General features: G+C 40.0%; 2 protein-coding genes across 6 annotated transcripts in view; one reads left to right on the plus strand and one right to left on the minus strand.

Annotated features, from left to right (window-relative positions):
* Positions 1 to 1939, plus strand: part of pip5k1bb (phosphatidylinositol-4-phosphate 5-kinase, type I, beta b) — a 46636-nt gene extending 44697 nt beyond the window's left edge. Inside the window, exons 14-15 of the mRNA XM_059338035.1 lie at positions 42 to 165; positions 660 to 1939. Of these exons, the coding sequence (XP_059194018.1) occupies positions 42 to 165; positions 660 to 662 (127 nt within the window). The 3' untranslated portion in view covers positions 663 to 1939. The remainder of the gene's footprint in view (positions 1 to 41; positions 166 to 659) is intronic.
* A 1252-nt stretch (positions 1940 to 3191) lies between these two features.
* On the minus strand, positions 3192 to 27433 carry LOC131974622 (ceramide transfer protein-like). Of its 5 annotated transcripts, XM_059337015.1 has the most exons (18): positions 26759 to 27433; positions 26405 to 26539; positions 23305 to 23421; positions 16460 to 16567; positions 16022 to 16160; positions 15469 to 15555; positions 15196 to 15353; positions 11658 to 11750; positions 11412 to 11498; positions 11056 to 11148; positions 10128 to 10205; positions 9224 to 9319; positions 8109 to 8241; positions 7952 to 8022; positions 7712 to 7840; positions 7369 to 7498; positions 5400 to 5537; positions 3192 to 4443 (listed from the first exon to the last, which is right to left on the minus strand). In XM_059337015.1, the coding sequence occupies exons 1-17, from the start codon at positions 26846 to 26848 to the stop codon at positions 5410 to 5412; spliced, it is 1872 nt and encodes a 623-aa protein (XP_059192998.1). In that variant the 5' UTR covers positions 26849 to 27433; the 3' UTR covers positions 3192 to 4443; positions 5400 to 5409. The 5 variants fall into 5 exon arrangements, with proteins under 5 accessions (XP_059192998.1, XP_059192994.1, XP_059192995.1 ...); XM_059337011.1 differs by lacking the exon at positions 10128 to 10205 and having other exon boundaries at positions 26759 to 27432; XM_059337012.1 differs by lacking the exons at positions 10128 to 10205; positions 23305 to 23421; positions 26405 to 26539; positions 26759 to 27433 and adding an exon at positions 20085 to 20223.
* Between the last annotated feature and the right edge of the window lie 531 nt (positions 27434 to 27964).

The raw sequence follows: 27964 nt of genomic DNA on the forward strand, positions 1-27964 counted from the left end.
TTCTACGCAGGTCAATAAAAAAAAATGTTTTTCTGTTTCAGGGCTGACGTTGCATCCAGCTCCACATTTACCCTGGAGGACAGCGCTATCTGCCTCACCTCAGAGCAGAGCACCATGGACGTGGACATAGACCGCGATGACGGATCTGTTCTCGATGTCTACTTGGTGAGTCCAGTTGGTATTCAGTTCAGGTCCATGTCACATGAGGTTCATTCGGTAACGCTTTATATTAAGGTCCTTGTAGTAACCATTAATTAACAAGTAATAAGGCCCTTGTAAGTCCTTACAAGATGCTAATTAACATTATTGTGTGTTTATAAGCTTATATAAGTGTTAATAATGGCATTACAAACACCCATGACCCACCCATTATGTCTTTGCCATGCCTTTATTAATCTTATTTTGTTTGCTTCTTGATATTAAAATATACTTTATTGCTCATCTATTATAAGTTAACTATAAGTTAACTATGCTTTTTGCAACTACCGGATCTAAAGCGAGAACAATGCCTTATTACTTGTTAATTAATGGTTATTAAGGACCTTATTATAAAGCGTTACCGTTCATTCTTGTTCTGACCTCGTTTGTGTTCACATGTTTAGCTTGTTCACATTTAAGCCTAAACCACACTGACAATCGATCTTTCCCTTCCATTGCAGTGAAAAGAGCAGCTTTACAACCTTCATTTCCTCCTGCCAATCATAAGACAATCGCCGCACTCCATTGGACCGGCCAGGCTGGCCTTTGACTCCACTTCCAGTGCTGCTAGATCCATGTTGCCACTCGTATTGCCAACACATAAAAAGACTGAGATTCTCCACCGGTTGATGGACTAAAAGAAGACACAAACAGAGACACAGCGATGGACACCTGCAGGAAACGTGTGACATATCATGTAATGTGATGAGGCTGAACTGAGTGTCGCTTTTTTAGAGCATGCGTCAACGCAGTGCCATTAAGTTTTTTTATATGTATACTGTTTTCATGGCCCATACAAAGATCTAAATATTTACTATATACACATATGGAGAGGGTAGATACATTTCTTTTTTTTCTGATGAAGAAATTAAAGAGCCTTTCAAGGTTTGCAGCTGCATAAGTTGCTGATCAGAAGAGAAATGTTTACAGTGAATTTATGGCAGCATCTTCGTTGCAGATGAACTGGGATGTGGTGGACACAAGCCAGCTTGTAGCCACAGCCGACACGGATTAGAAAAGACACATGAACAGACATGATGGATTCTGAAGCTCCAGAGGCTAAACACAGACTGTGACGTGGTTAAAGAGGCCACTTTATCCTCACGGGGCTGTTATTACCTGAAGTCCTGACAAGGGCTGCTGTACAGTGAAGCGAGACAGTTACTGGATCTTGGATGAAGCACAGAGCGGAGGGACGATGCGCTCGCTCTTGATCAAAAGGCACTTTTGACATTGGTTATGATTACTGTAAGAAACATTTTTCTCTGAAGATGTTGCTTAGGTGGGTGGGCTGCCTGACATAAGCACAGATTTGGATATGTGAATATGCACTTTTTATTTTTTTCCTTTTTCTTTTTACTCTACAAATGCACACCTCTGTAAGTCCTCGATACTCCGTGTACAGAGACAGTGAAGGAACATTGTAGATCATTTCTGATGTGGAGCTAATAGTTTTGTGACTGAAGATGCTTTTACTCAGGATATCCTTTGATACTGAATAAGTGTGTCCTCTTCGAGAAGTTATGAGACATGCATCCTTCACTTAGAAGCTGTCCGATACCTCTTCATCAAGACCATATCCAACTATAAATGTTGAATTTCACCATCACGCGTTGGTTGAGACCATAATTTATTATGTAAATCTCAATATTTTACCATTTGCTGAAAAATACTTTAATCGCTGAATGTAAAGACAATGCATATTTATATTTAGAGAGACTATAAATAAACTGCTAAAATTTCACTGTCTACTTTTAAACTGTTTTCAAGAGTTTCATCTTTCTGCATATTACAGCTGTGCACATACAGCCATGGAAAAAAATTATTAGACCACTCGTTTTCTTCAATTTCTTGTTCATTTTAATGTCTGGGACTACTAAAGGTAGGTTTGTTTGGACAGAGTTTAATTTAAGAGCTGATATCTAGCCATTTTCCATGGTTTTCTTGATGATGATTTTGGTTATTATCGAGAACCATGTAAATTTGTAGTTTCTTTTTTTAAATATAATACAGGGTTTGTACAGTACTCAAGCACTTTCAAGGCACCTAAACAAAAATTTCCAGACTCTCGAAGCTTTCATGATCACATCTTAATTTTTTCTGTAAATGCAGTCACAAAAAAATCCTTTATACCCACAGCAACTAATGTACATTGAGACTGAATTTGTTTTTATATGAACTTTGACTGTTTTGATCATAATTGTTTAATGGTGGCTCATTTCAAGAGTAAATGGATGAGGGATCTGGTGTGAGATACCAGGAGGCAACAAGCTAAATATTTAACTTCAAATACAAAAAAAAAAATTCCATTCCAGTTTTCCATGAGTGATTCTGTTTTTGAAGGATCACATTTGAATTCCTAACCTGAAAACATACAAAAAAAGCATTTTCCAAATTTTTAAGACTTTACGTACCCTACATAATAACACTTTTTTTATTAGCAGCTATGATCCTCACCTTTACAACAATCTCACGAAAAAAAAAAAAATCACACTGCACTTGCTTCTGTTGTGTAACAATTTTAATTTACAGAACATTGTCAAATTGCATTACATTTAGTGCAAATAATAACACTTCTGATGTACAACTTAGAAATATACAAAGTGTGTAGATTACTGACAAAATATCAAAATTAAAAACACTAAATGCATTCTTCAGCTGACATTGCTCGAAGATCTAGCTCTTGTAATAATCAGCGAAACAATTATCCAGACAGATCCTTCCTAACCTCTGACCCCTTAGACCCCAGAATCTGATGGTGAATTGTCAACCATGCAGATCAACCGATTGCAAAACTCCCAACTTTAGATGGCATCAAACACAATCTAGAGTAAATTTAATTCTTGAGGTAAGATGATGTGAAATGCTGACCCTTCCCCCCCACCCACCCCCCCGGCTTCATTTCAGTGTTGATAAATGCACATCTGGTGGCTGTACAGTAAAGATAACCAGGATTATTTTAGGGTTCATCCTGGTGTCTAAGGCATTCTGGGGGTAGTTTATCAGTCAAAGGGCAGGAGGCCACTGCACTGTAGTGTGGCGAGTGAAATGTAATATTAGAGTTTGACTTAAGAGTCTAGGGTGTAGATGATTTCCTACTCAAGGTTTTACAACTTTCCTGCATAATAGCAGCGGGACTAATTTACAAACCTGACACTCATGAATGCACAGACAGTTTTTCTTTCTGCCTCATCAGGGGCTGAAAATGGTGAAAAAACAACTTTGGGTGTACAAAATATTTCCACTCGTCTCTCAATGAAAGAGAGGAATCTGTACATCAGACACTATGGCTGGCCGTTTGCAAATATCTGTCAGAAACAGTGTGTTACATGAAGGTTAAAGACAGATACACACCGACAACAGGCCGCAGCTTAGCATCTATAAACCACAGTCAACTACATCATTAATATCCAATTATTGACTATAACTTCAACCGTGTCAAAAATATTATCCAACGTGACTTTAGACTTAGCAAATGCTCTTTATCTCCCACTTCAGGTTTCCTTGGCCCATCAAATTCAAGCATTTAACAGTCAATTCACATTTCTCACATTGGTAAACTGTTTTTTTTTCTCTGTACAATACATTGTGTCCCTGGAGCTCTCTGAAAGCTACTTTATAACAATCTAGAAATATAAAGATTTCAAAGCTTTAGGCTCTGGCCCCCCCATCAAACTGCAAAGAGAGTCATCACCAGAGGGACAGGAGAAGGCAAGAAAGAGGAGATACTGTACCACACCTCATCAATGCATTTCCTGTCAAAATCTACTTTCCTCTCTCGTGGTAGTTACTTTAGCAGCAGCAAAACAAGTAGCTGTAATACTAGTGATTGAAGCGAACCCCCCCCCTCCCCAAAAAAAAAAAAAAAATTCAAGAAGAAGATTGTAATCATAAGAAATGTACAAAACAATTTACAAAAAAAAGCAAATAATCGGTAACAAGAAGTCAAAAACCACTTAGGAAACTCTTGAGTTTACATACAAATGTACCCATGACCAACAGATGGTGTGTACGCCATGACAGCGTGGCTGGGATGACAACTACTGATGGATTAAAGCCGTAAAACCAGTCTCTTCTACAAGCAGGTGCCCCCATGGCATGTCCCGGATGATATAGAGTGTCCTGCACGTAGTAGTTTGAAAACACATTCAAATTGACAGGTGAATGGGCCATGTAGTCTTTGAAAGCCGGTTCAACGCTGAGCAATGTAGTCTCTCCTGTGGGCGACCTGGGCCCTCTGCCAGCCTGAAACAAAAAGGAGGACAAAACTGAAATAATGACATATTCGGTACTTGTGCTGTTCTTTTTTTCCATGGCTCATAATTACAGATAAACCACCAGTCAAGAGGCATATAATCCATCAACTCTTAGAGATCCACATAGACTAATTTCTGTTTTTTTAAGGGGGGGGATAGGGTTTTTTAAGGAGGAGGTAGCAGGTCAACAGTAGATGCTACATAGAGGTGGTGTACATAACCTGAAAGCTGGGATTAATTTGAGATGCAGCTCACCACTGTGTCCTACAAATGTTAAAAGTTCAGAGTGTAGGGCTGGTCGATATGGACCAAAAGTCATATCCCGATATATTTAGGTTGAATATCGATATACGATATATATCCAGATATTTTTATCGCAAAGTGAGAGCAAGTGTTCAGTCAAAGCCAAATATGACATGTTACAAGTTAAAACTTTTTATTAACTTTTTTTTTATTTAAGTGAACATAAATACTGTATAACAGGAGTACCTTTTTTAAAATCAAAGCTCCATAAAGTGCACATTTAAATAACATAGCCTACGAAATAAAATAGGCCAATCTTTTTCTGAAATAAATATATTTATGAGAAAAGAAAAACGAACATTACAAAAGAACTACATATGACAAACCCTAGTAAGGGCAGCATTTATATATAAAGAAAGAAAAAAATTGAACTATATCGATATATGCGATATGGTCCAATTCCATATCACATTTAAAAATACATCGATATATCGCCCAGCCCTAGAATGTATAAGATGTGAGTAAGCTATGATATGAGGACCATTCACTTGCTCATTTATGCCTCATTAAGTTATGCAGCAGTTTTTGGATTGATGCCATTTGATGTTACAGAGCATCTCAGTTTTTTTGGAACAGGGGTTGTACCTGTCAGTTTAGTTTCTCTCTCAGTTGTAAAACAAGATGCATCTAGGTTCCGTTTACCTCTTTGTGCTCAGAACAGGATAGGTTTTCCAGCAGTTTTCTCCTGGACGTAGGAAGTGAAGCGTTTGAGGAACTTGGGATACTCTCTCTTGGCCACGGCTCTGAGAACTGACGCAGGAGCCCAGCCTCCTGGGTTTACTGCAGCCACATAGAGGGAAATGATGAGGAAACTGTGCACATGCTTACAGTAAAAACATTAGTCATAATTAGTCAGAAACCCACAGTGTAACAGTGGAGGTATGCTGAGCACAAACAGAAGTCTAGGGTGCCCTCTAGTGGGGTTTTATTTCCTCAAATGAACTCCCATGACCTGCCTGGCTTCTCTAACAATAAACTGACTGTGGATTCCTTCTGCAGCCTGTTTCATGTCACAATAAACTCGTCTACAGGAAGTAAGGGGAGGGGGAGAAGCTGTGCTCGTCTGGACGGACATTTCAAAGACAGTCTGACTCTCGTGTTAGCTAAAAGCTGTACAAAGACCAATTAGCAGAAATGTGGGCTGATATCAGGCCGTTCTGAATTATTAAAAGAAAAAAAAAGATGTGATAAAAACAAAGCAACTCAATAGCATCACGGTGTGTCACTTCGAGTAATAATTGTCTTTAAACCCCCCCCCCCAAAAAACAAAACAAGCCAGCTAGAGGCAGTTTTCTGACAGCACTTGTTTGCTTTCAGGGCCTTACATGACCTGAAGCTGTTTCTTGATGGTTAAAAGAGCTGCTCACATCTCAGTAAGTCAACAAAGTCGTCCACCCCTTATCTTTAAACAAGCCACCTCAGGTAAACATCCAAAACATATTTATTTAGGCTGATGTGACAGTTAAGTTCCTGAGGACTTTTCTACTGGCCTTAGGCTATTAGGCTTCACAAACACAATATATTTTTTAAGAAAGTTCCAGTACATTAACCTGAATATAAGATATAATAATGTTTTATTCAAGTTCCATGTTAGAAAAAGTGAGATTTTTATGGGGTTTTTTTATTATAAAACTTGTCTATGTGCTGTATAAATACTGTGAAAGCAATACAATGCTAAATCCAGGTTAAAAGGGCCACTACTGTGCCGTTACAGTCATTCCAAATGCTAAAACTGAGCATCTCAGACACAGGTATGAATACAGGTATGTTCCCACACATTCACATGGAAGCAATTTGAAAACTTTTCCATGACTTTTCAATGACCCCTAATAGGGTTACCATTACAAGTGGATACAAGTCATATCAAAACAACAACAGCAAATTAAGTACTGTTCAATGAGGACTTAAAATCTTAATGTATTCTTAATGCAAAAAGGAGAGAGGCAAAACAAAACGTGATGGATTAAGAAACGTATTGGACCTAAAACTTGCAATGATGCATATAATGGCTATGTTATTTCAGCAGCTACAGAAAATAGATTTGTTGTTATATTACTTTGAAGGTTATCCACTGGATATTACTGTAAAAAATGTTTTTTATTTTTTATTTTGCACTTGCACACAACAAAATCCTATGACTTTTGCAAAACATTCAAGAATCCAACTAATTCAATGAGGTTCCCAGGCCTAGAAAATGAGATTTCGAAATTTCTTGACTTTTTCAGGTTTTATGGCCATGAGAACCCTGATATTAAGACAGATGGTATAAAAAGTGTTTTTCAGCATTAAAACATCTTTTATTAAAAACCCAATATAAGTATGAACCTGACAATAAGCAGAATATATTTACATTAATCTTTCCTCTGCTGTTATATAATTCAGTGCATTTACATGCATTAGTATGGGCTGTGTCTCGACAAGAAATAACAGATTGATTAGGGGTTAGGCCTCAGCTTAACACCTTCCTCTGGCATTTACAGTTGATTGAATGTTAATATGGAGGAGCTTGCAGGTAGATTATAGTCAAACTCACGATGATTGAGAGGCTTAGTTCTGTTGGCTGCTGATCTTGTCCGAGATCAAACCCTTATTAGTCTGGAGAGGCACTTACCATTGGCAACGTAGGTGATCTTACAAAGGATGTTGTCTCTGCTGATCTCTTTATCACCTTCTGGTGGGCTGACCAGCGTTTGGCAGATCATAGCAACATTGATTTTGGCACGAACGCACCGGTTTGTAGGCTGAAAGGAACAAACAAAAATGTGAATGCAAAGAATCTCCAGGCTGCCACAAATCAAACTGCAGCTAATCTGAAAAGAATAACTGGGGTTAAAGGTTCACAAACGATTCTTTCTTCTTTTTAGCCATGAAAAGGGCCCTAAAAAAAGAGATATTCTAATAAATCACACTTGCTCTACTGCATGATAGAAACAGGTTTAATGTAGTAATCTTACAAGGGCATTGTCGTGGTCCACAGAGAAGTTGCAGACCAGCCATGTGTCGGGATCATTTTCATTTGTTGCCAAGATCTTCCTGATGGCTGACAGATAGAGCACGTCTCTCTGAGAGGCCGGCCACACTCTCTGAAACACAACCGCAGGCATTCAGCTGGCAATCAAACAGGCTGCAGAATGTCGAGAAAATGTGCAACATGTTTCAGCAAAAAAAAAAAAACACCAAGAAAGTCAATTTACCTTGTGCGTCTGGTAAACAATGACGGCGTTATCAGAGAGCGTTTCCACAACGTTGAAGTTTTCAATGGTGGCTGAGGGAGGAAGAGTTCAGTCAGGTCAGGACAGAGAGGAGCAAACAGTGTTCATGTGACGGTGACTTCTGAGATAGTGAACTTACTCTCCCAGTCCATTCGGACAGCCGTGTCCCAGAAGTAGTGGCAGACCTCGTGTCCGGTCACCCCCTTCACAGCATGTGTAGCTTTGAGAGGATCCAGCACAATACCGTTCTCCTCTACTTCTCTCCTGTATACCTGTTAGTCAGAATGCAGGCAGAACAGGGAGAAGGTCATATCATCACTATACACACTAGCAGCCACACTGCAAAACACATAGTCAAGGAGCCTTTCAATTCTCTGGATTGACTGAGCAATTATAAAAAAGAGTATTTGTCATATTTGCAAAAACGGTCAAACATGTTCCTCTGGCTCCTCCTTGTGCTTCCAATCAACCATGCCTAAATGAAAACAACCAATCAGAGCCAACAACAGCATACATATTTATTGTTATTTTTATTGACGTTCGTCTCTATCTTGCTATCCACTTTGCTGCTGTGATACTGGAAATTTCCCAGTTGTGGGACTAATAAAGGAAAATCTTATCTTATCTCATGTCAAAGGCAGCACTTTCCACTTCAGAAAACTGCTCCGATGCTCTTTTTTATAATCTCTGGCTCGGTTTAACACTCTCTTTTTAGCTTTCTTTTCATCATCTGTTTTCTGTTTTTGGGTATGCTGTTGTTGGCACAGGAGTTACTCCACTGCTAGTGGTTGTTTCTTAAGCCACATGCTCAAGATTTTGAGCTTGAGAGCATTTGAGGGGGAGCATGGCTGCAGTGTGCACAGGCAGTGATTGACACTTCGTCGGAGACTTCTCCTGTCTCTGTTGTTTTAATTTAGGCACTATGGATTCCTGTTAATGCCATTACGAGCACTAGGAGGAGCCAGAGGAATAAGATTTTTTCACAGATTATCCATCTCATGTATTATGTCGGGATAGAGTTACGGTTTCAGCAAATATGGCAAAAAAAACCCCTCATAAAAGTTACCTTTAATGGATTATTTTTTTGCCATGAATACTTTTACTTTAAATATTTGAGACGGTCTTCCACCTCCAATTGCTGATAGATTTACTATCAGTGTTTTTATGCAAACAAAGTAGCCTTTAAAAGGTCAATGAGAATAATTCAGACCCAGGAATCAAGATAAATGACTCAGAAGCTCCTTCTCTCCTCACCTTCATCTCTCCTTCTTCTATTACCAGCTGCCAGTTTGCATCTCCGCCCACATCCTGAAGAGAGTAAGTCATATGATTCTGCACCATCTCCTCCACCTAAGAGACGGACGGGTATCGATTAAATTCATATGTCTGAAAGAAACCTTTACTGACCTTTACCTGCCTATTTGAGGACATGCTTTGAAACAAGACACAGTGTTGGGGGGGAAAGAGGAATAAATTATATCAGCTACTTTCAACACTTTATGGTCTTGCGCAATCAACACACCCAGCACCTGTGCTGGTATTTTATTACAGAGGTTTTGATAACATCATTGAAGGCAAACAGTAAAACTATTTCCCCTCTCAGAATCTCAGGAATTCTTTAAGCAAATATATTAGTCACTGAGCTGTAACCATATACATATAAAACACATAATCCTGCTTGGGGGATGTTATTCACCGCCCCGACAATGCATTAAGAACACAGTGTATAGTCAGTCTGGACTCATGCCTGCTCATGCTGTGGACGACAGAGGGATTTGAGGAGAGGAGGAGGTAGAAAAGGAGAGCTTTCACTAGATTCCAGTCATGCAGCATTAAATATTTCGCTCATCGGTGGCATGATGACAACCATTATGTGATGAAAACAACCCGTCAGTCACTCCAGGTGTTTAACTTTTGTCCAGTCAGGTTGTTTTTGTCTTTGCTCCTCACATAAAACTACAAAGACTTTGGTGTTAAAACCTACTAATAACATGCAATTCAAAGCACAGGAAACATTTTGTGAAATCCTGGAGAGACTGGTTAGTAGACATTCTCATGCTTTTTTTCTGCTCATGCTGTCTTTGACTGCGGAGGAAAGCAGTAGGCGTTTGCATCCCCCCCGCAGATACAGGTTCTCGCTGTTGACCAAATACAGTACCTGAGCGCTGAATCTGTGAATGTCATCTGACGCACTGACTAGCTCAACGGAGGACAGGGAAGAAGAATGGCTATGGGGCTGTACAGCAGAAAGGAAGATTGAAACAGAAAGCCGTAAGGAACAAAAAACAGAAAGAGGCGCCCCGCAGCAGTCCAATCACAACCTGCTCAAAAAGCATTTCATATGAAGAAGTTATGAAGCTCCCAAATTATTGCAAAAAGCAAAAACTGATTCTCTGTGTGAAGCATGGACGCATTATGAGAAGCGAAACAAGCTGCAGAAGCAGAGTGTTACAGACAGGTCGCACTGGTTGTAAGCTGACAGGAATTATGAGACGCTGTAAACAGTAGCAACCTTCACCCCGACGCCTCACTCGAAGCATTTTTGACTTTTTCCTTCTTTCACCCTTCTTGGCTGTGTCAGTGTTTTATTTTGTATTTAATTTAAGTTCAACCTTAGCTCCTATAAGGTATCTATAACAAACTGTGTAGCCAAAACACAGACACTTTGAGAAAAAAATGTCCTTACTATTTTCCACCAGATTTTCTCATGTTTAGCATCATTATCATTCTGAAAATGAATGAGTATTTGGTAGTTATGGTTATTTCTCAGCACTGAATTTGCATCAAATTAAAATTGTAATTGGAAAATTGAAAGTGGAAAATATTATTATTACATAGTCTTTTTATAGCAGTCTCAGAAAGAGGAAATTTTTGTCCTCTGAGGCTAAAAGAAGATGTTTGTTTTGACCAAATAATGCATCAAAATCCATATTGTTGCTAATCATGGAAACTGACATTTAAATGGTTATGAAAATGAAATCATATTCTGTAGTTATATCAGGACACATGCACAGGGGTTACTTTAGAACACAGCAGGATGGAAATAAGATGAATATTAAAGAGAAAGTATGAAATGTGTTAAGCACCTTGGTTGCAAATCGGTGTGTACCGATGGTGGAGTAGGCGTCGCCTGGAGGAACTGGAGTGAGTCGCGGTATCCTGACCTTCTCTGACTGGCACTGAGGGGCAAAGATGTAGGAGTTTAGTGAGAGAGGGACGAAGATACAACAGAAAAAGGCAACATTTTGGTGTATAATGTGTGCAACTGTGCTTTACTTCATTTTACATCGTTTAAATGTGTTTCAACAATCGAAAGATAAGGAAGAGAGGGGCAGGTGAGATTTAACGTGCCTTCTAGACTAAATGTACAACACATCTCATGTTTTATGCATCTAAACTGACGAGGACATTATGATTGAGCAAGTTAGGATCTTCATCGCACCTGCTCCTCGATCTTGTCCTGTCTGTCCAGTGCAGCTTCCACCGCATCGAAGAACTCATCCTCATTGATCAGACTGTTAGGCCCCTCCTGTGGAAAACAAATGTTGTCAGCAATATAAGAATCTCGTGAGAAAAGCCCTGACCAAGACTGACTAAGGTGCAACATTGGGAAACGAGTCCAGACAAGAAATCATTCTGGTGGGGCTCATCCTGCTGTTTCTAATCCATTTATCTGATTTCATCTTGCCTCATAGTCCGGGCCTCCGTAGTGTGACTTTTTCTTCAGTTCATTCACAGCAGACTTGTAGGCATCTTCTACCCTCCGCCTCTTCTCTAGCTCCTAAACACAGACAGAGAGAGACAGCAGTGTTGGGTTGTTAGTGCAACCGTATTAAAACAACAAATAACATTGATAGCGTGTAAACAGAAACGCCCATTGAAGCATCTGGGCTGCATTATAAAGAGATCTGCTGATGCAGCACATTTAGACAACAAACAACAGGAATTCAGTGTAACAGAGTAAGAAAACATCTCCACCCCAGTGACAATGCTCCTTTCATCAGATTACTGTCAATAAAGACTCACAATAAAAAAAGGGAAGAAAAGACAGGTCTGCATGTCACAAACAATTGAGCAAACCCACCACATCAGTCAGCTGCACGCTCAAACAGGTTTTTCTTAAAACTGGATACAGTGTTGGAGGCAGGGCGCCTGTTATTCCTATGAAGGTTGCTCAGTGGCACATGAAGCCAAAAAAGTTTGACTTGTATATAAAATTACTCAGATCTATTGCATCTATTGGGCCCAGAAAGCTAGCACAGTAGAATTTCCTTTAGCTCCGCCTCCCAGCTGCTTGGTCTCGAGATTATTCACATAAACAGAGGAAGGATAAAAACTCTTGACTTGGTAATTAGTGAACTTTACAACTTTTACAACTCAATAACAGCTCAATGAAAATGATCTGATGATTTACAGATGTCTCTTTCACAATGTAAGTATATAGGAAAATCTGTTTTTTTTCCGGCTCAATGGCGTCAAATGACGGACCCGGACGTTGTTGTAATTACAGGGTTAAGCCACTATGTCGAACTGGCTTCAAAGCAGTGCACTGTTCCTGAGGGCTTTGTTTAACCTAATGTGACATCCTTTAGCCAATACACAAACTTGGTGGAGTAGAAGCTACTGCTCTATGACGATAAAGAGACTGTACTATCTATTTTTCTCAGTATCTTACACTTAAAAGCACTGAATTGGAAAGAAGAGTATGTGTTTTGTCTTGATGCGCAAGCAAATTAATAAAAATACAATAGATTTACTATGTAGACTGACTCAACTCTGCCCACATATCAGACACTACAAGGAGTGAAAAAACAAGCAAACTAAAGCAACTGAAAGCTAAAAGTATGACACAATAGCGTTCTCTCTAACAACCTAATTGAAGGGAACCAGACAGAAGGAGAATGAGACCAAACAAAGTGTTCAGGAAGGTGTGGACATTCAACACTTGGCACAAAATAAACAGGAGCTGATCCTGCTGTCACCTACTAGACAGACAGACAGACGGAGACCTACTTTAAAGAAGTTGCTACAAGTCTGTAGAGGTATCCATCTCTGTGTCTGGTATTTGAGCTGCTCTGTCCTCCTCTGTAGCGAAGGCCTCCACAAACTGCACCACGAAGACTTAGCAGACATTTTTGAATTCTCCATACTAGTCTGAGCAGGTGTGTCCTTTTCCTTTGAAAGTGTATTCTGAACTCGTTTCATATCCCTACTTATTCCACATCAGCGGCTGAACACCCGACACATAACCAAACACAGATAAGATTGAGGTAGTTTCACTCGAGCAGGCTAACTAACTGAAGGCACTTCCCGGCTTTTGTAGGTTTTAGGGTTGGGCAGCATGCCTTTTCACACACAGAAAGAACTGGTTTGACAACATGAGCCGAGCACATCAGGATGTGGGCATGGAGAGTGTTCCTTAACAGACACAGACCACTCTCAGTGAATGGAGAAGTTTTATGGGAACTCCAACCACTTTGATAAAAATAATCAAATACCGAAACAATCAAATAGCAACAGTGTTAAACCTTATTATAGAGAAAACAGGTGCTTTTGTGCTTCTGGTAAGCAACCCTGACTATTTTTAAATTGATCTGTTCTTTGAGCAATAGCCATTAATGTTACATTCATTACAGCAACCACCTGTTAATCAGCTACATATGATGAAAATGACTCTTTTTCAGTAATCTGACTGGGAAATTCAAGGACACTTAAACAATTAGCTTTCTTTCTTTTTTTAACACTATGCTGCTTTACAGTTCCAACTTGGCAGTTGAACGTTGAATGTTGTGAAATATCTTGCTGAAGGCACTTTTGAGAGAGCACCTAACCAAAAGCAGAGTAACACATTGCTTTCCATGCTTCAGTTTAAGGTACCAAATAAACAGAAGATAAACACACAGATATCAGGAACAGATAAACATATTTTAGAACTCAGGGAAGATTAAGCATGAGGATAAATAAAAGCAGGTTTGAACTACCTCCTAAGTCAGTAGTTCTCAACCTTTTTGAGTCGCGACCCCCAATTTAACATGCATGTTGTCCGCGACCCCCACTCACTGAACACAATCTCACATGCACAGTTCAGATCACCCAAAAAAGACAGAAAATGATCAAAAAAAGACAGAAAATGACCAAAAAAGACAGAAAATGACCAACAAAAGACACAAAATGACCATAAAAGACACAAAATGACCAAAAAAAACACAAACTGACCACAAAATGATCAAAAAAAGACACAGAATGATCAAAAAAGACACAAAGACACAAAATGACAAACAAAAAACCCCACAAAATGACCAAAAAAAGACATTAAGTGACCAAAAACACATTAACACATGAACACTTTAACACAGTGGAGACAGAGCTGACTTCCAAAATGATTTGGCGACCCCCAGAAATCATCTCACGACCCCAATTGGGGTCCCGACCCCAAGGTTGAGAATAGCTGTCCTAAGTAGTGGAAGCTAGTTGGCCAGCTGGTATGTTTTACATCACATCACCTTCTAGCCTTTCTAAAACAGCCACAGTAGATTTTTAATAGTATCTTTCCCATCAAATTCACTCTCAACAGGGCAAGCTGACAGTTTCATCATCACAGTGTTGAACCACAACTTTACCATTAGCTCCTCAGAGTAACACACACACACACACACACACACACACACACACACACACACACAGGAAACTGTACATTATTCACATAACATTCTGCGCACTGTAGGGGTGTAACAGTATACAGAAGTTAAGGTTACGTTTATACCTCATTTTAGGTGTCACTGACTGTAGTAATTCTTTTTTTTTCTCCAAAACGACAAGTATAAAATAGGGAAATCTCTCTGTAATCTTTTTGGACATGTTGCTTTCTCGAGGGAATTTCACTCTCCTTTAAAAATGTGCTCCAGCGTTTGTTCCTTTGGTGGAGCCTCTGTCTGAGGAACCTGAATAAACTGTATTCCTCTGGGTGTTTATTTTCATCTGTAGCCTACATCTTTTGCACCGAATCCATTAATAAATCACTCGTATCTGCTTTTTTGCTTGAGGGGGCTTTTGTCTGAGTGACTGTCTGAGTCTCTATCTGCATCAGATGAAACACGGTGAAACACCAAACAGCGTAGATAACAGTAAAATGCAGTATATCAGATCGGGGACATCCCTAGTATGAATACACTACCCGTTAGAGAGAAAGTTTTTTGTATGATAAAGTGCTGAGTGTGAGACCCTACCTTGTCCATTCTCTTCTGCCAGCTGTCCTCTCGTTTGACCATCAGTTCGATGCAGTGGGACAAGGTGGACAGGATGCCTGCTGTGGTGGCTTTAAAGGTGATGGCTTCACCCTTAAAGTCTATTCCATTCATAGCTTTGGGACTGGCAGGAGAAAACACTGACACAGACAGAAACAAAGAAATAGCTTGGTATGACAGCTGACAAAATTAAAACATTTGATACATATTTTTAAATAAAAATAAAGAATGGCCTGTATCTGCAGGTAAACTCACATTTCTCTTTGCTGCCATTGTTGTTGTGATTGAATTCACCATCCGGTCTTGTAGTGGTCAGAAAGTCCTCTTCGTCCTCCTCTACTTCTGATTTGAAAAAAAGGCAACAGCAACTTTAAACGTCCATTTGCATCTGATGAATTAATAAATACTGCACCACAACACATCATTTCTCGCAAAAGCATTATTCAGATTAAACTGCATGTTTAGCATACATAGGAGAGCAGCAGATTTTGAAGACTGCAGAAAGGTTCTGCCTCGGAGATTAAACAGCCCGCAAAGTGCCCTGTAAGTGGATATTGATTTTTGTTTCCTTTCTCATGAGTCAACCACTCTCCTTCAACTCTGAAACTGCATGAACAAAATACAAAACAAAAATATCTAAAAACTATTTTTTTGGCTGGCAAAAGTCAAAACCAATTCCTCTTTGCCATGTCTACACTGCTCTAAATATCAGATTTCTTTTTGTAAAGCTGGATTTAAAACAAAATGAAACCCATTTAATATTCAATCTCTGACACTACACAAGCTCCGCGATAGTGTATTATGCTACCTCTGTCTCTCTGAAATTCATCTTTAGAGACGACGTCAGCACAGGAGTCAAAGTATTTCTGCAGGGTGTCCACTTGTCTGCACAGGATGTCCCGGAAGGTTTCCATTTCTGCTAACTTCTCACGCAACCTGTGCCCCTTCTGAAGCAGAGAGAAAGTAAAGAGATACAGTCATGATCTGTAAGGGAAAGGATTAATCACAGTTCTCTTGTTTTAACCACAAAGCAAGGTTATCATAAAAAAGGTAGACAACACTTGACAATATTAAATGTGATAAAAGTAGCAACAGAATTAGCCTTTAGCTGGTATTTTCAGGAGTTGCTTTTGTACATGTGGCAAAAGTGTGTTGATGGAAATACCTCAGAGAGGGCAGCCAGGGACAGAGAATTTGATACGATACTGCCAAACATCTTTAAACTCTCTGATGATGGTGTTTTTACCTTGAAGGAAGATGTGGATGTGGCGGACAAGGCACTGGCTGCTGAGGTGAGAGACAACATGGAACCATGACGCCGGAGACTGGTTTCTGAACCATAACCAGACTCGGCCTGCGAATCCAGAGGGACGGATCGAAGGAAAAGAGAGAGAATGAGAGAAGGGGAGGGGAGGGAACAAAAAGTCAGTATGTGCACATAACACATTAAACAATCTGCAATATAATAAGAAAGTCTGCAGCTCAGAAAAACAAGACAGTGACAGAGAGAGGGGGAGGTCAGATCTAGCAGTCAGCAGCACTGAGTAATGCTGCGCTCGACCAGAGCTGAGCTTCTACACCTACACAGACAAACAGTCGGCTAAAGGGACCGGGGCTGATAAACAGACACATGCGTCAACTAAGCCAGCAGACCTGAAACTTGGTGCTGGTTGAGGAACAGTGGAAATAAATGACGCTGTATGCCAGAGGAGAGGACAGATCCAAGCTTGATTATGACTTTCTGGAGGGAAATATTGTGGTACCTATTAGGAAATACAGTGTACTGTCTCTAATGGCATTATAAAACATATCAAGTGCATGACCTGGCATTACTGAGTAAGGGAGTGGCAGTGACTGCATTTGTTCCAATAAATAACCAGCTTATGACTGGGACTGCCTACTCAGCAAAGTGACAGTATTTTAGCTTACGTGCATACACACCCAGCCAGCTCAACCAAGGCAAAATATTCTTCTTTGTCCCACATGCAGCTGTTAACTGTTATCCACGACATTAGAGAGAGAAAGTAAATTCATGTTTAGGGCGCAAAGACGACACCAGAGAGGTTTGGAAAGTTCTATGAACACTTTGGGCTTAACCTAACATACACAATCAAAGATTGATTTCCATCATGATGGTTTAGTGTATGCAATATGTTCCTGGCTGGCAGGAGCTACCTGGCATTGTAACAAATCAAAGCACATTAATACTGAAATATCATATTACATCTCTGGTGCATTGCTGTGAAGCAACATGGCACGCAAGTAATAAAAAAAAGACACTGTTTTATCAATAGTGAGTACAATTCTGTGACTTTTTAGGATTTATACCCACTCTAGGGACACAAGTGTCATTAACTATTTGAAATGTTTTTTTTGTATTTTGTTTCACATTTTAAAAACATAATTTGAGAACGCAAATGATACAATTCAATGTAAATATAGTAGAAATAAATGCACATTGTCCAAAAAAGAAATGTAAGTTTAAAAAAAATCCCCATAGCCTACTTATTATAAAATGACCCAAAATGTGCCGATGACTTGCTGTGGGTGTGATGCATATAGATGACTTGATGTTACTTGAGTGGACGAATTTTTATGCCAAGTAGTTTTGTATTGTTGATTGAGTGTTTTTCTCGCAAGCCCTAATTAATTTAATTTCCCTCCATTACACTACCTAAAATCGCATCTCTTGATACACGCTTAAAAAAGTGTTTTTTTTCCCATCTATGCCCTTAAGTCTCAACCACTTTGCAACACAATATGATGCCTTTACCTTGTGTTAGTGTAACCATTTTTATTTTAGTAACGAAAACATCACAACTCATTTATGCTATATCTAAACTAAGTTTGAACTTACACAAAACTGATGCAACCAGCTGCTGTACTTACATTAATATCTTTACTCAACCAGTAGAAACAGTAATGAGGAGCTTGTGCGACAGGATAAATTCTTTTACGTAAAAATCAGGATCCCAGAGATCTTGTGGTGGGTTTTAGGAGTTCAAATTTACATGCTGAGGTTAACACCGGACCTTTGCATGTACTCTCCTCTTCCATTATTAAATTAACAAGGGACTGGAAGCTATTCCTGATTACTAATTGGCATGCAGAGGTATCTCTTGAGAACAGTGTGCAAACTGAGGAGGAAGTCAGGTGACAAACACATGAGCCTAAACTCTCCAGAGAGAGCACACATTAGCTGCTTTTCACACATGTATTGCAACACGACACTCAGATTGACATTACCTGGAGGAGCAGGTGTGTGAGAACACAACAGTACGAATCAGTTGAACCAGACATTTAATGGACTTTACTGTGCCAGCTCCCGACTACCAAGTCCTTGTAATGTCCAACCGAGTCTACGCGTAAAGCTAGTCATCGTCCAGAGAATTCACAGCTTCAGATTCACACATTTTATTTTAAATAGGAAATTTTTCCAGCTGCAAATAGTGGCAGAGCTGCATGCCAGGCATGCTTTTTATTTAAAATGAAAGTCAATCATTGCTGACACTTTGACTTGTGGGCTGCAAAGCTTCAACCCTGATGGCTCAAAAAATATTAATTGTCGACAGTGAAACAGGGATATTATTTTGTAATATTCTTGTGCATTAGTCTGATATTAACTATATCATATCAGTATTTCTTTAATCTGTTTCCTGCTTAAACAACCACAGCCTACATTTCAACAGCTGAAAATGACAGTTGCGTAGTTACAGAGATAAATTAACATTTGCAAAATTAGCTAAAAACTAAAACTGTCACTAAAGAATCTGATTTGCTTTAGTGTATTTCTAGGTCAGACTGATATCGCACAGGTTAAAGAAACCATTTGAATTATATAGTTTGGGCATTGACCGAGAGCTAATGCAATGCACTGATAAAACATAAAGACCACTCTGTGACAAGTGCAGAGACTGCCATCTTTATGCACCTGCTCAGCTGCATGACACAGCCATGCAAATGAAACACCCACTCATACACAACACATGAAATGGCATCCTGTGCCCACAGCTTTGTCATGGTAATGTGATGAGTGTGAAGAAGTGACCATAGCAACCATGGAGCACTTCTACACATCTCAGCAAATTGCTGTTTGGGAAATTAGCTGTTATTAAAAATGCTGGTAGTCCATGCAGCATAAGTTTAATTTCTAAAAAAAAACAGATTTGTGACTGATTTTCCTTCAATGACTGACATGCAGTTGAGATCGATTCTCAAGCTAGCACATCAGTGCTACTAATGTGAAAAACTGCATGCATGCAAATAAATAATAATCTGTGCAATACATGGAGGAAGGCAAAGATGGGCCATGTTTATAATTACTATCACAACACCTGCATACCAATTAAAGACTTCAGTGATGAGTGACAGTAAGCAAGCAGCATGCCAACATGCTATAAGCCCACCATTCGGCCATTCCAACACCCAAAGCAGAGCAGGACACTGCTGCAGTCTCGACGGTTTGCTGGCCCCAACATGGCCCAGACGCTCCCTCAACACTCCCACTGTTCTGACAATTCAGGGGCTTAAATCCAGTATTCCCGTTTCTCTGGACACACCTCGCTGAGGAACAAAAGGGAAGAGGAGGAGGTGGGGGAGAAAAGCCATACAGCTTCAGCTTAGCTTGAGTAAGAGGAAGCAGCAAGAGAGGGAAAGAGGGAGGAGGATAAAGTCATTTTCTCCGTAGCAGTCAGGAGGAGTAGCAGACACTGGCTGCTCCATGAGCCAAAAGGACGCGTCTTGAAATTCCTCGGCTGAGCGAAGCAAGTCTGCTCTCAGTCAGATCTTCCGCAGCCACACACATGGACTCACAGACACACACGAACATGCACTCCACTGTTGCTGTGGACATACATCAACAGACCACACACCCTGATATGTGAAACCTTTTCATCATGTCCATCTTTATGTCCAGCATCCATCACTGAGCAAGTAACTGGGACTCTGTGTGTTTGCATGTAAGAGACGGAGCGAGAGAGGGATAAAAATGAAAGGGTGCATGCATATATGCATTAGAGAAAGGGAGAGAGAGGGAGAGAGAGAGGGAGAGAGAGAGAGAGAGAGAGAGACGAGGGCTGTCCGGAGCTGTTTGTGTAATAAACCACTAAAGTACCAAATGGGTGGGTGAGTGAAGCAGTGTACTCTACATCATGACAGAGAGAGAGAGAGAGAGAGGGAGAGAGAGAGAGAGAGAGAGAGAGAGGGAGAGAGAGAGAGAGAGTGGGAGGCAGGGAACATTTGTGTGGATCTTCGGCTTTACTTCTATCTACCTGACTTTCCTTTTATCCTTTCTTATTCTGATTTGCTGATGGAACCATTGTGAAGCCTGATCTGGGCCAATAGTGTTCGGACTGTGCCAACAAGCAGCCTGAAGAAGCAGTGGAAAAACTACAAATAAATACAGGGGGATTTCCCCATTCCCTCCCATATCACCCCTCTGAATCCAACAGAATGGAACAGTCTTCTCAGTATGATCAAGAGTTTTATGTGTCCCTCTTGATTTATGTTGCTGTGAGAACGGGTGATTAAAAAAAAGCATTATTCATCAAGTGCTGCACTTAACATCCCTACACTTAGCACAACTTTTCCACCACCAACACAAACACACTCACACATAAAAAACACAAATGGACTTGTTCAAAATCAGTTTTTTCCCCTGTAAAATAGCCTAATTTGGTTATATGGATATGCAAATTGAGATTGTTTGCCTTATGGGTAATTAGAGACATTTAAAAGTAGTAATCACGTCCTGTTCGACCAGTATTAAAGCACAATTATATTGGAGTTGGAGAGTACAAAATTGGCACAAAAATGTAACCCTCAAAAGGTAGTTTTAAAAAGTTAATTGTGACACAATTTGTAAAGTAACTCTCTAGAGCTTTACGAGTAGACGCCAAAATTAACCCTCTGAAGCCCAAATCCTGCCATGGGTTTCACCATTTATCATGGAGATTAACTAATTAAAACAGAAATGATGGCCATTTTTTCCAACGTTCCTTGAACAGAACATGTGTGAAGAAGGCTTCCGTCAGTAAAAACAAACAAATCGAAGCTTAAAATTGTGATATTTCATCAAAATCACTTAATTCTCCATCACATTTAAATTTTTGCCAGAAACAAATGTGTAAACGTGTAAAAAAACATTAAATTCTGTGCTCCTCAGCGCAACTGGGAAGGCATTGACTGACTCTGCTGAGACAACCAGTCACATGACAAAAATTCTGTGAAAATCCGAGAGAAACTGCAGGCTGTTTACACAGTGCAGAGACGAGAGAACAAGAAAGGTTGTAAGAGGTTGTAAAAATGTAAATAATTAAATATGTATAGTATTTGGAGCTCCTATTTTTTCCCAATATTGGTGAGACTTATGGGCATTTGGACAATGTTGCATAATTGATTACATTATTTTCTAATAGTAATTGTAAACTTAAGTATCACAGCAATACATTTTCCTTTCCTATGTTTTATAGCATTCTAACTGTGTTTTACTGCACAATACAATTTCACAGAACTGCAGGATTTACACCTACATACATCTTTGGGAAAAACAAGGCCACAGTGAGTAACATGTGACACACATGCGCAAAAATGAAACGCCTGAAACTGCTCAGTGTTCAGAGGGCTAAGGTAGGCTAAGGGTCTTTAGGTAGGAAATTTTAGATTGAATTACTCGAAACAAACATGGATTAGAATTTGATAATATTACATTTTAGTTACATGCATCAAATGGATGTGTTTGTATGCGTCTGTCTTCTACTTTTACCAGCTTTTTTTAAATTTTATTTGTCATTTTCAGCCTTGAGAATGGAGAACACTCGTCACTCCTTGGAACACTATCCAAGGTAGCCAATATTGTTTTGTGCTTTCTTTCCAGAAAGCTAGAATGCAAGTCCTTCTCTGTCCAGCTGGGAGCAGTGCATTCATGCTCACCTATAAAAATGCTGCAGGTAGTGCTGCATTAAGTGCACTGAGGTTACTGTAGGTCACAAGCCAGGCGTAACCCTGAAATACTCACACACAGTCGGTAATGGACTGGAGACCTTCGGTCAGTCACACTCAGTTGCCAACACCCAGTAGCAACAGCAAAAACATCCACAGCAACAGTTTAGTGGACAAGAAGGCGTGATGAGATTTCACAGGACAGTGATTATTTTTTCAAAGGTGGAACATTTACGGCGGTCCCTCAACTACAGAGTTAAATTATGTAATGACACAATTCATACTAATTGTGCACCGGGAATATTTGTCTCTTAGTCACACAGACATTTCACCTGCAGAATGCACAATAAAGGACTGCAGTAATTCATCAAATGTCATGGTAAAAACCCACTGATTCTTATTACCAGAGTTTATGTAGAGACAGTAGAACACTGTAGAACTAAATTAAACAAATGGACAATGCCAGACTAACAAACTAAACAAGTTAATCACCTAGTTTTGGTTAGATTTTGGTATTATATGTTGTACAGCACTTTGCTCATAAGTCATGACGACATATCTAATGTGCTTCACACACTTCACGTATTAATGTTAACTTGATGTCACGGCAGAGTGTGCAGCTGCCTGGTATCAGATAACAGGGGATACCCCCGCCTCAGCACCTCACTCCACAGATTCCTCACATTCCCGGGGTGAAGGGATATGTGTGTGTGTGTGTATGTCTGAATCCCTGTCCTGCCACACCCAGCTCACTGAACAAAACAGATAACTCCCTGTCTGTTCTGACCCAAAATTGAACCTAAATACCTGAAAAATGTGAGCAATGCAGCAGAAAAATGTTTTCAGCGGGTGATCCGTCAAGCCAAAAAATAATCCAAAATTTATTATAGCCTAAGGAACTTAAACACAATGTGGCATAAGAAAATGTGTTTTGGTTCTTGACAAACGCAGTGAAAATGAATAAATCCTGAAGCACAACAGGGACTGGATTTAGGCACTCTGTGCATATAAAGTATTAATTAGGATAATGCAGCTGACTTGCTTGCAGGAAGTTAAACTTCTCATGAAAAACTTTATCACAATACACTCTGTATGACAATCAAAGAAGAAAGATCCAGAAAACATATGAAGAAAGAGACCCTTCCCACTCACCTTGTGCAGCTCTATCGACTCAATCCACTGGAGTCTGTGCTCGGGATCTTCAGCTCTGAGGTACCAAACACTGTCGTTCACACTGATGTCAAAACGACACTCGTCAAACTCATGCGGCTGCAAAGAGAGAGGAGAGAGCTCATGAATAGTTATTAGGCAGAGCACATGAGTCATGTCAGGAAACCAATTATCTGTATACCAGAATACAAAAAGTCAACATAATATTTTCCACTATTCTAATAAAACTACTTAAGAAATCCCACTATAAAACCTCTACAGTCTGTTTATGACACCGGCTGAGTAGCGATGACACATCCTGGACACACATGGATTCCATCAGTCACAGAAAAGCCTCTGCCACACAATAAACAGGAATTTTAATTAGAAACTGATGTTTTATGTCTACAGGCGCAACCCTAAACGACCGCAGCAGAGCTGTGCAAAAAAAACAGATCTTCTTCCAGCCTGCCTTCGCCTCAACCCGGGTCATCATAACTTTTCCTTTTGCTATTAGGCCAAATCTTTCAAGTATTTCACTCCCCCGTCTTACAATGCACCCCACCCAGATCCAACTACTGACCGCCTTAGGCGCCCAGACACGTGCACCAAAGAATTCCTGTTTCCTCTGAGATTGGAATTTGACCACTGCACTCAGCTGAGGAGAGATCTGTCCTGTGAAGGTTCCTAATAAGAAATAAGACAAAGTGAGACTCTTTCCCGTTTTTCTCCTTCGTAGAAGCAACTACAGCTGCTCTGTCAGCTGACATAACCTCACGGTGGCCGAGTTTATTAGATTTGCTGAATGATGCTCATGTGCTGTTTTTTTTTCCCGCTGCCACTGACAACAGAAACATACACTCACTCTGAACACAGCCTGCATAACTTTATGCAACACTGTCTTTACACTTTCGCACTACATTTTCTAAGTTGCATATCTGGGATGCAGACAGGGGTGAGTGGTTTTCTGACCCTGAAATGCTTTCTATTACAATCACAGTCAACCTTACCGCAAGCGCTTCCCCTTAGAGACAGGTGTAACATCAAAAATGCCCACCAGTTTCTAAAGTTCAGGAGGGGCATGCAATGGTAAGCTCAAGAGCATTCAGCCATGAGGCCATTACTGGTTAGAGAGATCCAGTCTATCTTACTGTGCTGTATCAGACACGGCCCATAAACCTCTGCTTTACAACCCAGTTTATACCTCTTTCACTCTGCCTGGAACAATCTCCTTCTCCTTGCGTAAGCACTACTGAAAATCCTTGCTGCCCTGGCTTTTTGCTGTGTATAGGACTGTGGCATCTTCAGTGTGAGGTAACAGCAGGTTATCAGTCAAACACTGATAACTTCCTCACAAAAGAGATATCTCAGACTCCATTTCTTTTCTTCTATGAGCTGCCTTTTAAATAGTTTTTGTGCAAAAACGTTACAATTTTTATTGACATTTAACACAACATACATATTTAAGATAAGTTATTCCTTAATTTAAACAATTAATAATAACAATAATTTAACATATTTAAGATCATTTGTTTAAGTTTGCTCTGAGGTACATATAGATTACTCACAAGAAAACACCAATACACTGATAAGAGTTTGATCTGATGTAAGCTTCAGAAAATAGACCTTGGCCTATGACAGGAATTTTCAGACAGTAAGATTTCCTGCTTCCGTATGAGGACTAGGGTTGCAAAGGGGTGGAAAATGTCCAGTAAAATACCAGTAAAATTCAAGAAACGTTCCATGGGAAGTTAAGCTAGGGAATTTTGGAAATATTAAAAAAACTTTTCAACATTAGTAAAAAAAAAAAAAAAAAAAAAGTAAAATGACCCCCTCTCCTCCAAAGATCCCAAAAAAGTTCCATTTAAAATGTTAAATGGAAGGAGGCGTGGTCTCAGTCGCCCTGTAGTAAGCAGTGTGCTATGTGCTTTTGATTGAGGAATAGCATAGATATTCAGGTGTACTTGTATGAAATCTGGTTGTTTTAGTCAAGATTATAGTAAAATATATTACCCCCAACTATATATATATATAAGTTTCCTGTTAAGGGCCAACCTTCAATTTTATAAATTCTCTGTTTATTCTCATTAATTCCCATGGAAAGTTTCCAACTTTCCCAGAATTTTACAACCCTAATGGAGACAGTGTGGTACGTCTAGAGCTACACAGTGTGGAACAGACTGATATTAGGCAAGAAGAGAAGCAGAGGCTTGTTTCTGCATTCCTGAGCCCTCATACCACAGTCCCCGTAGACAGCACTGGCTTTATTTAGGAAGGAGGGAGAGGCATGCAGAAGGGACTGTGTGGGTCATACTACTCTAATTATTAGTCAGCATGTGTAATTTAACTGTGTAAACTCTTAGTTAGTCTACTGTAACACAATTACAAAATACTCTGAATGTCTTGTGGAGTTCCATTCAGGTCTGCACAAACATAGGAATCTGCATAATGCTCAAAACTAACTGTTACCTTACATGTTGTGGTTTTAATCCCATTTTGAGTCACATAATCCTATTGCACAAATCACAGTAAAACCATTTGTTTGGCCTCTGTACTGGGTGGCGGTATGCTCAGAGAGAACAGTGAATATTTAACCAGGGTGTGGGGGATTTCAACTTTATCTCATTGGAAGAAAACAGGTTTGATCTAGGCAGAATGTGGTCGAAGATTATATCTTTACCGAAAGCAACACCAATTTAATTTTCGATGCTGTGGAGGAAGAGACATGAGTGTTCTTAAATGACTGCTGGAGCTAGAATGCCTTGGTCTGCTAAAATACAGGTCTCTACCCTACCTGTGATCTTAATAACAGCCTCATTACTAGTTAATGTTTACCTTTCTCGAGAAACCTGGATTGAAGGAATTAAAGTTCAACTCCAGGCAAATGACAGGGAAAGCCAGGATCAAAACACTGAGACCTGCTGGAGAGGTAACCCTACTCCAAGAGCACTGATGCAGAAAATGAGGCCTTTCATGCCCGCCCATCTTCCCAGCCCTTATTCCTTGAAATGTTGGACAGGTGCTAAGATCATCCTGCTTTCAGTTTGTGCAAAAGACAGCAGCAGGAGTGATGGTCATTCCTCATGCCATGGTGAATACTTACTGTGATAACAGCCTTGCTGAGGCACAGGGACCCCCTGCAGCCGTATTCCCGTTCATCTTCGGACTTGTAGTAGCTCAAGGTATTGTTTTTCAACACGACCCAGCGATCCTGCCATCCGTGTATGTAATTTGTCCACTGTAAACACACAAGAAGTACAAGACAAACAGTTAGCGGAGCTATGCAGTCAACATACCCTGTGCCTGGGTGATGTGTATGCAACTCAACGTTGCAGCTCATTAGTACTGTTCACCGGGCTTTCAAACCTGTAGTGCGTGATCAAGACACCTAAACTATAAGTTATTATTAACATTAGTTATTTATGGACACATTTGCAACATTTAAATCTCACGTTACCTTGCTTAAAACGCCTCCAAGCTCCACAGGCTGCCCGGATTCCGGGTCCACATCCTCATCCGAACCGGACGATGAACTCTTTTCGGACATTTAAATCCAAGATTTAAAGAAAACTTGAGCCTGGTTTTGCAGAACCACGTAGCTCAACGCTAGCTGCTGGATTAGTTTATAAGTTCAAACGCGTCACAGCAAAACCAGCTGACAGCTCCTATAACTTAGCCTTCACGTCAGGGAAATACCGTTAATTAGGCATTAACTGAGTGTATCAAACATTATCTGAACTGCGCGATTTATCTTCGGTCAGTTGACAGACTTGAACCCAGCTAGCTTGTTTTGTAGCAGGCTACTCTGGAGGTGACAGCTGAGTCTCAACTTCTCGGTTGTGCGGGCTTTGTTTTGAAACTGACGTCGAATACCAATTAGATTAGCTAGTTAGCCTTAGCTGTCAAACGACGCAACTAGCTAACATTAACTTAACAAGCAACTTGTGATTGTTCTCGTTTGCAATCTGCGCTGCAGTCGATAAGCGACTCCAAAGAGTGATCGATAAGGAAGGCCTTCGGGTTTCACGCTGCACCTCAACTTCAAGCTACAAATGACGAACAACGGGTCTGTGTCGCTGGTGTAGTTCCGCAGTTTGGTTAGCAATAGCGGAGAGGGACTGACTAGCTTGTCTTCATTCAGGTCGGGGGAGGAGCTGCAGCCACGCTTTACTGTGTACCTTATACAGAGCGGAGTCAAGTTACACACAACTACATTCATACCGGAAGCCCCAGACTTTGGCCTTCAAATTAAAATCCTAACATTTTTCATTTCGTCCCCCTGTTAAAATAATCGCCTAACTTATTTTTTCAAGTTTTGCAGGAAACACAAAAAACTTCATCAAAGGTGTAACATATGACATTTATTGATCATTTCACTCAAAAAGGATGTAACAAAGGATGGCTATTGGCATAGTAATAACACTGTGTGTAAATTACGTAACTTAATAGAATAAATGACGTGGGCAATTTTTTGAACATGCCTTTGTGACTTAAGCAAGATGTGGTAACACTTTATTTTGAAGGTGTCTACATAGTCACACAAGCCTGTCAGAAACATGACATGACAAGTATCATGAGCATTAATGTTACTTCAAAGTGTCATTAATGTTCATGACACATCCAATGTCATGTTTATGACACGCTCATGTCACTCTTATGTACA

This window comes from Centropristis striata, chromosome 7 (genome assembly GCF_030273125.1).
Source record: "Centropristis striata isolate RG_2023a ecotype Rhode Island chromosome 7, C.striata_1.0, whole genome shotgun sequence".
NCBI classification, from domain to species: Eukaryota; Metazoa; Chordata; class Actinopteri; order Perciformes; family Serranidae; genus Centropristis; species Centropristis striata.

Bases quoted from the DNA above. Each gene is read 5' to 3' on its own strand.
- LOC131974622 (XM_059337015.1), bottom strand. From the start codon at position 26,848: ATGTCCGAAAAGAGTTCATCGTCCGGTTCGGATGAGGATGTGGACCCG. The intron at 16,568-23,304 runs GTGAGTGGGAAG...CTGGATTCGCAG, and splicing joins AGTCGATAGAGCTGCACAAG to GCCGAGTCTGGTTATGGTTC. The intron at 15,354-15,468 runs GTGAGTTTACCT...TGTCTGTGTCAG, and splicing joins CAATGGCAGCAAAGAGAAAT to TGTTTTCTCCTGCCAGTCCC.